Source organism: Crocodylus porosus, unplaced genomic scaffold, assembly GCF_001723895.1.
Source record: "Crocodylus porosus isolate Cpor-Errol unplaced genomic scaffold, CroPor_comp1, whole genome shotgun sequence".
In the NCBI taxonomy this organism is placed as follows: domain Eukaryota; kingdom Metazoa; phylum Chordata; order Crocodylia; family Crocodylidae; genus Crocodylus; species Crocodylus porosus.
The window spans coordinates 178,900,623-178,911,506 of NW_017728906.1; the positions used below are offsets into that span (position 1 = coordinate 178,900,623).

The following is a 10,884-nucleotide window of genomic DNA, read 5'->3' on the forward strand; positions in this document are numbered from 1 at the left end:
AAGAGGGGAGTTCCCCAACCTGTAGGTATGGTGCCGGTTGTTCCTCCTGAGGTGCATCACCTTGCACTTGTCTGTGTTGACCAGACTAATTGAATATCTGACTCATCACCAGGCTAGCAATTCTGGGGCAAGAATTCTTATGGCTGGTATCTTTTACTGGACCAACTGCATGGCTGGGATAGACATAGACAGGGTTTCTGGTATCACAGTACCCTTCCTAAACAGTCTGGGAGAGAAGTAGACACAGCAGAGCTAAGTACCAGCAGAACTGCCTATGTCTATCCCAGCCATGCTGTTGTTCAGTAAAAAATATCACCCACAAATCTTCTTGCCTCTTGCATATTTCCTGGACTATCACAGCAACAAATAAGTATTGACACATTTTGGTTTTGGCCTTCCCTAGAAGAAAAACAAATTTTAAAAGCTTGCCGTTCTTCATGACTTTTTTTCTTGTTCAGTCTGATTCTCTGGTCAGTTGAGATGGGGCTTGGATAAGAGCTAGGTTTTCATGTATTCAGAGCACTGTCTTCTGCTACATAATACAGTCTTCTTTAACTTCTCTCTAGCCTTAGATATGTTTAAGAAGCATCTTTTAGCACTATGTCATACTGGACATGTCTACACATGCTTTTACATGCGCCTAAACTTAATCCGTATTTGTCTAATGTGCATTAAGGAGATTTAGGCATGCGTCTACACGTGCACATGCTAAGGCACATTAACATGGTGCACAGACTGACCTGTGACTAGAGTTAGTCCCAAGTCAGTCAACATACACAGCATTAATGCGCCTTAGGGAGTCTACATGTGCAGTAAGGTGTGTTAGCTATTCACACCTAAACTTGATACCTGCTTTTGCTCATTAATGTGCTTTAAAAATGGATAATGCACCTTAAATCAGCACATGTAGATGTGCCCATCCTGTATTTAACAGGGGAACAGAATTCAGTCCAGGCTACTATATAGCTTTGTATACACCTAAGTCATGAACTTCTAACTGGCAAAGTACCACAAAGAGTGGGTGTCAAACACTGGCCGATGATGAAAAGGATAACCTGCCCTTGAGTGGGTTTCAACCTACATTTTTTTATATTTCCTAACACAGTGCTGTATTTGAAGCAGCCCAGGCCCTTCCATTTGAAGCTCTCCTCATCAGCAGCCAATGGAGCAAGATACATAGGGCCAGGAGGAAGCCAACAAGGTAGAGGGTGTCTGGCTCAGTAAGATGGAGGCTGCTCTAGGACACAGCATATCTTGGGTTCTAGCCTGAACGTCTTCTCATGTTAGGGCAGAAACTTCCCCACTGCTTTTAAGCTGGTGAGGATTAAATGCAAGGTGCATTGGTTCAACTTCAGAAGGAGTACTGGACAGGAGACTGGGGAGTCACTTGGTGGGACTTGTCACTTGGTGATCTGATGTCTGTGCTGGGAAGTCCATGAGATGCAAGTTTACATTCCCTGTTAGTAAGGGTGAGGGAAGAAGGCAAGAATCTGAACTATCTGCTTTATGGACGAGTGCTTTAACCTTTCACCTGTTGGGGCTAACTCATAGGATTGCCCTCCTTCTCTTCATCTTTCACCAAGACAGAATGTCAGGACTAAGTTTTATATACAGAGCTGAATACTGTGCATGCTTTGGAGAACATCCACCCTGCATGGTAACAGAGGCACAAACTGTGCGTAAGTGCCCAACATTTCAGCTGTGTGTCTGGAAAACTGGTGTGAAAATAAAATGACAGGATTCTGCCTTTAATATATGTATTGACTATATTAGGGTAGTATCATTCATGACCGGTGCCTCCACTGTGCAAGGAAGTATACAAGCATTGGACAAGCAAGGATCCCTCCCTCAAAAAGCCAAAGTCTTGAGCGAAAACAGAAAAGCCATGGGTACACCATGTGTTGAAATCACCAAGTCTGCTCGTAGCTTTAAAGTTGTGCTTCATTCATTTGTGTTATATCAAATGTTTTCTTTTTCAGTCTTCTGAAGCAGTGTGACCAGTTGGGTACAAAACCCTGTACATAAAGAAGGCAAAGAGTCACAGGACTCATTTTAGTTGGAAGTGTCTTACTTCTTTAGTAACTATATTAAGATTAGAAGTGGGAAATTCTCTTAGTTAACTGGTATTACATCACTATGTAATGATGAATCTATTTGTATCACTATGGTTTGGCTACTGAGAGGATATTATACATTGTGAATTAGTCACCAAGTAATGTACACATTCGCTATATAAACCGGGCTATCTGGGAGAGATGTGCAGTACTTCTGATTAAGCAGTAAGCAGAGACACAGAAACGACACTAAAAATGAAGAGCCTTCCACTTCTTCTGCTAGCATGTACAGCATTCTCTGCTGCTGTCCCTGTGGATCCAGAAAATTACAATGCAAGGCTTGTTGAGGTAAGTACTTGATAAGGCTTCCAGCAATACCTTAGAATGAATATTATTGCTTGTTTCATAGAAGAGATTCTGTAAATGACAGGTTGCATTTCTTTCCCTTTTTCTAGAATAAGTCATGATGGTCAAAAGGTATCAAGTTATAGGGATTTAAAAGAAACCCTCTTCCTTTATTCCTTTATTCTAACATCGTAAATATTGGCCAAAAGACATTAAAAGTTTTCTTCAGGTTTATTTGAATTCCAATTCCTGCTGTCACATGACAAAACAAAGTGACAATATCATAGGGACACACATTATTGTTCTCACTCAATCAAATTTCTCTGCTTCCATGTATTCAGCAAAGCACTCAAATTAGTGTTGAACTTTTAAAAGTGGCCCAAGTAGTCTCAATTATTTCCATAAGCCTGCTCACTTGCTTAAAAGAAAGCATATGTCCAAGCATTTGGGGATTTTTATCACTAGTGCAACATCCAAAGAAAATGCAAAAAGAACAATGGAAAAAGTGGGAACCGTGATAAATCTTATGAAACCTTATTAAAAGGTTATAGAACCTTCTATATACTAGAGTCAAGATTTTTTTATTGTGAGTTTGGCTCCTATATCCATATTTATTCAGCAAAAAGTCAATAGCCTGATTTCCCAAAACACTCATCATCCAGCAGTATCCATTGGTGTCATTTGGTTTCAGAGATGCATAGTCACTGAAGACTAATTCCTAACACTACTGCAGCTAATAACATTGCTCACAAAATATGGGCTGGAATTTTAGGAGGAATTGTATTGTAAATTTTAGATTTGTTAGAATGCTTTTGCATAAATTCTCATTGGTAAAGCAGGAAACATATAGCTATCAATAAAACATCCATTCTAAGTGTTATTTACTTTGATAGAGTTATCTAAATCATTTCTATGGCCTGGAGACACAAACACACTCTCATTTTCAGAGAAAGAATACTGAGAGTGTATCTGAAACACTCAAGGAAATGCAGTCATTTTTTGGACTGAACGTGATTGGGAAGATTGATGATGAGACTACAAAGATGATGAAGCAGCCGAGATGTGGTGTGCCTGACATTGGCAACTATGTTGTAACACAAGGGCGTCCAAAGTGGTCAAGAAACGACTTGACGTACAGGTAACAGTTCCCTAAGCAATTTGTGGACCAAAATATTAAGGCCCAAGCTTGCAAATATGGGGGCCTAAAGACCCAAAGCTAGGCTCTCCTTTCTGGAATTCAGCACCAAGAGAAGCATCTTGGTACTCTAAGGAAGGAGACTGCCTTAGTGAAAGTTAGGAGGAGTTGTAAGTACTCAGGATTACAATATCAGGCTACTTATTCCACTGTCAAAACATGGATACAAGGAATTTTGCATCAAATATTAAATATTTTTACTACAGCAATGTATTGTTAATAATAACCTGCAAGTGTCAATGTACATAAACTAATGTTTGCTTTATCCGAAAGGATTATAAACTACACGCCTGACATGAGACCAGCTGATGTGGACAACGCTATCAAACAAGCATTTGAAGTCTGGAGTAATGTAACACCACTGACATTCAGAAGAATCGAGGGGGGAGAAGCAGATATAATGATCTCTTTTCAATATAGGGGTGAGACATAATAGCACAATAATCCAACAGATTACAATGCATATTTAGGCAATTATCAAGTAGTCATTAGCCATCCTCAGTTATAGAGGCAATTGAGTATATTAATTAAATAATGACTTGTTTTTTTAGATCATGGGGACAATTCTCCCTTTGATGGACCTAATGGGATACTAGCTCATGCTTTTGAGCCTGGCCCCCAGCTTGGTGGAGATGTTCACTTTGATGAGGAGGAAACTTGGGGAAAAGACAGCACTGGTAAGATTTGCTTTGCTGACCTTGTTTGCTCAGGTGACTTAGCAATTTACACCTTGAGTTGTTCCATTGGCTTCTGATGTTATATTGGGAGTAAGAGTAACAGATTCTGGCCCCGAGATGCTATAGGAGAAAGCTGTAGGGGAAGCAATAAGGAGAACAATAAGGGGAAATCATAACCAGTGCCTGATGGGTCTGTGTATTCATATATCTATTCTTTTTCTACTTTACCTCTTTGAACCATAGTGTTTGCAAAATGAGTGAAAGCTCCTTTTACGTCTGTAGTGTGTTCTGGCCTGGCACAATGTTGTTTCTCTGCCACCTGCACCAGAGATTCAAAAGGATTTAATTCATTTGAGTGGCATTATCTTTATTCCTCAGGCTACAACTTGTTCAATGTTGCTGCCCACGAGTTGGGCCATTCTTTGGGTTTGTCTCATTCTACTGATCCTGGTGCCTTGATGTTCTCAAGATATACCTATGTCCACCCTAAAGAATTCCACCTCCATCAGGATGATATTAACGGCATTCAAGACATCTATGGTATGAAAATCAACATCTAATTATTCACTTGGTTAATTTTGATTAATAAATTAGAAATGTTTATTTTAAGAAACTGTCTGGTGTCATCACACAGAGAAACCACAGAAAGTATAGACAATAGAGAGGGAAGAGACCTGCTAAGGTCATGTAGTTCATTCCCCTGCTTACAGGCACGATCACTTACTCCTAAAGGTGATAGATGTTTGTTCATTTACTTTTAATAAACCTCTAACGAAGGCAATTACGCTGGTTCCAAATATAACCCATCCCAAGAGTAGGTTTCCCTCCCATCTCTCGGTTAATAGAAGGTGGGTCGTGTTCCTAGGGTTGGCTTTCACTGAAGATCAGCTCTCCTGCAACCCATCCCTGCAATGTATGACAGTCCACAAGTGCTGAACCTCATCTGTGCTGGTTTAGCAAGTGAAAAGCCCTGACATTTCCTGGAAGAAGCCTGCTTCCAGAGCCTGCCCACTATTAACCCAGTGTTTGGATGGTTCCTGAAGACCTACCTAATACTGGTTTTCAATTGTATTTTCCTATTATATGTACCATAATAAAAAGTTTTTTTCTCAATCCACCTGTAGGACCATCTCTGAAACCTGTTCAACCCACTGGACCCTCAACTCCAGAAGCTTGTGACCCTAAATTGTCTTTTGATGCTGTTGCTACTCTGCGTGGAGAAATGTTGTTCTTTAAGGACAGGTAAAATCAATGAGTCTGTGTGGTGTTTCATTGTACTGCGGTACTGAAAAGGAAAAAAAGCTATAAAAAAAATGAATTCCAGTCATAAAAAGAAACAGCGCACTTGAAAATGTCATGCTAACAGCATAAAATCACTGGAAAGTCACTATCTATTTCTCCAGTGGGTGGCTTGCATACCTTGATAGCAGGCACATTGACTTTACCCAAACTTTCACTAAATTATGGTAACATGATTTTTCTGATTCCAAATGGGTTATGTTGATTGGAGAAGTATCTTCTGACCTTTGTGTTTGTAAAGCAATCACTATTGTTTCCAGTGGGAACTGAAACCCAGATCTGGCAGTGAGTGTGGCTGAATCCCTTCACTGTGGACAAATCCATGTGGCAGCAAGGTGTGCAAGGGATAGACCAGCAGAGGCAGTAAGAGAAATTTGGGGGCATGATACGTCCTGGTACAGGAACCTCACCATCTCCCATTTTATGCAGAGCAAATAGGAAAATTCTATATGAATTCTAAGCTAAATGCATACGTTTTGGGAGAAATATCTACAAATCATATTTCTACTTCATACACACACACTACTTGGAATTATTATTTTACCCATTATATTCTAGATCTACAAAGAAAGAAAAATCTTATAATTTGAAGGGAATGGGGGCACTTTGTAATGCTCCTACCACACGGCAGTTCTTCAGCAGTAATAGACTCTTTAATCTTTTGCAAAAAAAGGGTTCAAGAATTAAGGCTAAGATATAGTAGCTGTAGCAGGCTTGCATCTTTCCTGCAGACTGGAAACTAAGAGGACGCAGTTTACCCACTGTACTTTTCTGGGTAGAGTGGAACTGCATTAATGTGCAAATTGTATCTCAGGTTTTTCTGGCGCAAGCATCCGCAACGAATGGACAATGGGTTCAATATTATTTCTGATTTCTGGCCAGCCCTGCCATCTGGAATTCAAGCTGCTTATGAAAATGTTGAAAATGATCAAGTTGTTGTTTTCAAAGGTAAAAGACTTCAACCTAAAATTCTCTTGGTCTTCATATATATGAATCTGTTGCAATATAGGTTGCTTCAACTGTGCAATTAAGGCAATTCATCCTGGTTTTCTTTGAATTAAGACCCATTTAGATTTCAAGTAGAAATATCTTGGCTAAATTTAAAATGTTTATTTGCATAGCTGAGTTGCATGCTTGACTGCATACACAAATTATCAGCTGTAGGCTAAATTACTATTAGAGGTTCAAGAAAGGACCTAGTAGGACTGGAGGTTAACAAAGGATCAGTCATTGACATGGTCATTATCTTTGACCACAACACTACTCCGAGATGCAAAAGATATTTTACTGAACACAGAAAGACAGAAATCTGTTGCAAAACGCTTATATTCTACCTGAAGACAGAACCTGTATTAAAGGGGAATTGCCAGAAGTCAGTCAAACACCATAGGGAAATTTTGAAACTTCAAACTTTAACTTTGCAGTATTCTTTCTGTTAGAACTTTGAGAGGCAGTATTTTGTGAGCAACTGGAACATGATTTTTTTATTCAGGTCCTTAAAATTTGGAATGACTTACACGTTTTCTGCAAAATCTAAAAAGTGTTAATAATGTTGAAAAATGTTGTGAAACATATTGTTTTAGAAACAAAGATATTTTTTATGGAAACAACCTTAAATTTGAAAGATTTCAGTCAGCTATCATAGATTTCAGTGAGCTCATGGTTTGTATTAATGGAACAATGATTTGTATTTTTCCCTACAGAGAATAAATATTGGGTTCTCAATGGATTTGATATAGCCTATGGATACCCTAAAGGAATCCGTCAGCTGGGCTTCCCAAGGACTGTTAAAAGAATTAATGCAGTTTTCAGTGATGAGAATACCAGGAAAACATATTTCTTTGTAAATGACAAGTATTGGAGGTAAGATTTACCTTAACAGTCTCAAAGTATATTTCCTGCTGGAGGCTCAAAGGATAATTATGACATACAATATAAAAAAGGATGTAATGCATCTGGGCTAAAAATATTAAATAGCAACTTATGGATTTTTCTTTTCCAAACCTAAATACCCTGATAAAAATGCAAAATTTTTATATGGAATTTTATAACCATCATAATATTCTAGATCTGGGATACATGACATAAGATCCACAACCCCTAGAAAAGCTATTTCTAGTAAATTTTAGCCCACCTGGGTGCAGTTTTTTCTCTTATGAAATTCAAGAGAATTCATTAGAATCCACTATTCAAGGTAAAACAATGGCTAACAAGGTAGATTTTTCCCTTCAGCATGAAGTCAACACACTGATTTCATCTGAAGTCAAGTGTTTAGATGAGATGGTTTGAACAGGAAAGATTAGGTGACCTCTTGAAGATGTTCCCAGACCTATTGTTCTATGCTTCTGTGATTTATGTTGTCTACTTGTACATTATTTTGTGTTTACATTTTGTTTGTATTTAATGACAGCTCTCTAAACTTTTTCTACAGTAATTTGCACTGAACTGTTTATTGCATCACATTAATATGCACTTCAGATGCACCCTTTCACAAGAAACACTCAGTGGTACTAAAATGAATACTTTCAAGAATGTTCAGGCCTAAGTTGCATATAGGGTAGGAAATATATACTTTATTTACTTGAACGGAAGATGACCCTGAATATACAACAATTCCCCCAATAAATACATTTTATATATGGAAAATGTATAAATTTGTTATAATTTTCCAGGTATAGAATCTAATTATTTGAGGTTTACCTTGAATTTGTCCCATTCCCCCTGCTACAGCAGGGAAAATAAATTTGGGGGGTCAGATAGCCCCTTTGTTCTCTGCGTCCTCACAACTTTTTCCCCTGGCAGCCCCTTCCCCCTCTCCTTACTGCCCAATCCTGCTCTCCCTGAGCACACCAGAGTCAACAGGGTTTCAAGCCACAATGACTCCACAGCTCAGCACTGCTCAGTATGTGTGTGTACTCTAGATACCCCCAGAAAAAAAAAACATGTGCTAATTAGCCACCATTCTTGCCACAAATCTTGGGATGCTCCAAAAATATATATGCAGACAAGGTGCAGGGCAACCTACTCTGGCCACACTTACCATATGCACCAGGCTGAGAGAGAGAGTGCCAGAGGTATTCTGGGTGAACTGTTTACAGTGTCACCATGCATTTAAAAAGTGTTGGTTTTAGGAAGGATTGTGGTTAGTGGGTACTACCATATGTTTTATTCTGGTGGGCTATACTGATCCATTTTCGTAGTGGCCTCTTGTGAGCTAAGATGAAGTGTAGGAAGCATCTGAAATCCAGGACTAAAGAGTGTGATGGAGGATGCTTACTGGGGCTCTGGGAAAGGACACCACTCCGTTTCGATGTTTCGATGGAACAGTGTTTCATTTCGAATTTCATTTTGATTCAACACTGCTGTTCTGTTTCATTTCGTTGAAACAGTTTTGCTGTGTTTCAACTCTGTTTCAATGTTTTGCCCATAGGCGAATGGGGAAGCTCAAAACTGCCTACAACTTCGTCATTTCTGGCCTGATTTGGATGCAACTTGCAGGAATGGTAGCCCCTTCTGAGGGCCTGCCAAGTTTCAGGGCGATAGGTGCAGAGGTTTCAGGGAAACTGAACCTCAACATCTTGAAAGCAAAAAACTCATGTCACATGTATGTTTAACCACAGTGAGGTAAAAACTGCAGGCGTGCTAGCCCCTGTGGAGGCCACAAAGCCTGCCAAGTTTTGAGGAAATAGGTGCAGGGGTTTTGGGGGAATCTGCACCTCAAGCTGTGGACAAGCAAAACTCGTGACACGGGTGACACGGTGTGTGTTAAGGAGCAGCTGGGTGAAAGGTGCAGGCCTGCTGGCCCCTGCTGTGGCTGCGAAGCCTGCCAGCTGTTACGGAGATTGGTGCAGGGGCAACTGGGTTCTGGGGCCCTGCACCTTTAGCTGCTGATGGGCAAAATTCGTGACATGGGTGGGTGCCACTGTGTGTGTGTTAAGGTGCACCCTCACTCAACTGACACTGAGGCAGAAAGCAGGCAGTTCAAACAATGCTGCCTTGTATGCAGTTTTTCCATCCCTCTCCCAGAGGACTAGGATTGCCAGGCCTCAGGAAAGGATGGCAGTCACTGGCCAGCTACACCGTCAATAATGAGAGCAGTCCTTCCCCCTCTTCCTCCTCCCTCTCCTTACTTTAGTTCCTGTTCCCCTGCAGGCAAGCCCAGCTTGAGCTTCAAAACTCGCAACCTTAAAAAAAAATTGAAATGTTTCAACCTGCCTCATTTCATTTTGAGGCTGTTTCAAAGCTCTCTGTTTCGTTTTTTGTTGTTTCAAGCTCAGTAAGGGTTGAAACAACATCGGAACAAAACTCCCGGCGACATTTCGCACAGCCTATTGCTTACCTGTAAGAGGCATCCAAACCTCAAGATCTCTGGGCTCGGGCCTGCACGCAGGATGCCTGCCAATGGATTTGGGAGTATCTGGAGCCCCAGGGTGACAGGTCTGGGACAGAGGATGCTTGCTGGTTGTAGCACCATTCATGGTGTTTAGAACAATTGAGTGCTGCCTGCTCAGTCGATACGGGTTTTGGAACGACTGAGTTCTGCTCAGTCGTTATGATTTGGAACTGATTTGGCTAATTTGAAGGATAAATTATATGATAAAAAAAAGTTTGACTTATATGGGCCATGTGTTTTACAGTTATGATCAGTGCTGGTTGCATTAAATCAGCTTCATTCTTGGTTTCCATGGCAGAGCACATGCTACTTTTGGCAATAGTTTAATGATAGACAAAGTGGTTTAGTGAGACTTCCTTATATGCTCTTATAAGACAAGGCATACAAGGCATTTTCCCCATGCCAACTGGAGCAAAAAACCTTATCTTGCATTCAAGTAAATGTGTTATTCACTTGAGGTAGCCTTTCAAGTAAAATAACCCCAGTTCAGACAAATATCATCTCTGGCCCACTTTCACCATAGGCTCCGTATTTACCTTTACCTGTCCTTTGAGTGGATGCATATACAAACATACACACCACAACACATTCTTGAGGTAAAATCCTGGCATCATTGGCATTTTGTCGTTCTCTTCTGTCAGACAAAGTTTTCAGTCTCTCACATCTCCCATGAGTATGCTGACTTGATACATAATGGCAGGAATTCAAATAGTCCAGTCAGTTCTGAATATAAGAACAGTGGCATTTATGTGTCAGGTCTTGTTTTTGCTTTTTTAAAATATTTTTTGCTTATCTGTAAATATTAACTCTATTTATTTTATTAAGATATGATGAAAACACACAATCTATGGATAAGGGTTATCCCAGGAAAATAATCAAAGACTTTGGAAGAATTGGCAAGGTGGATGCAGCTTTCCAGCA

At 40.0% G+C, this 10,884-nt stretch overlaps 1 protein-coding gene across 1 annotated transcript in view; it reads left to right on the forward strand.

Moving 5' to 3' along the window:
* Positions 1 to 2,309: 2,309 nt before the first annotated feature.
* Positions 2,310 to 10,884, forward strand: part of LOC109306734 (interstitial collagenase-like) — an 8,928-nt gene continuing 353 nt past the window's right edge. Inside the window, exons 1-9 of the mRNA XM_019530270.1 lie at positions 2,310 to 2,402; positions 3,293 to 3,537; positions 3,868 to 4,016; positions 4,146 to 4,271; positions 4,650 to 4,811; positions 5,396 to 5,513; positions 6,385 to 6,518; positions 7,274 to 7,433; positions 10,789 to 10,884. The exon at positions 10,789 to 10,884 is cut by the window's right edge and continues 2 nt beyond it. Coding sequence (XP_019385815.1) covers positions 2,310 to 2,402; positions 3,293 to 3,537; positions 3,868 to 4,016; positions 4,146 to 4,271; positions 4,650 to 4,811; positions 5,396 to 5,513; positions 6,385 to 6,518; positions 7,274 to 7,433; positions 10,789 to 10,884 — 1,283 coding nt within the window. The remainder of the gene's footprint in view (positions 2,403 to 3,292; positions 3,538 to 3,867; positions 4,017 to 4,145; positions 4,272 to 4,649; positions 4,812 to 5,395; positions 5,514 to 6,384; positions 6,519 to 7,273; positions 7,434 to 10,788) is intronic.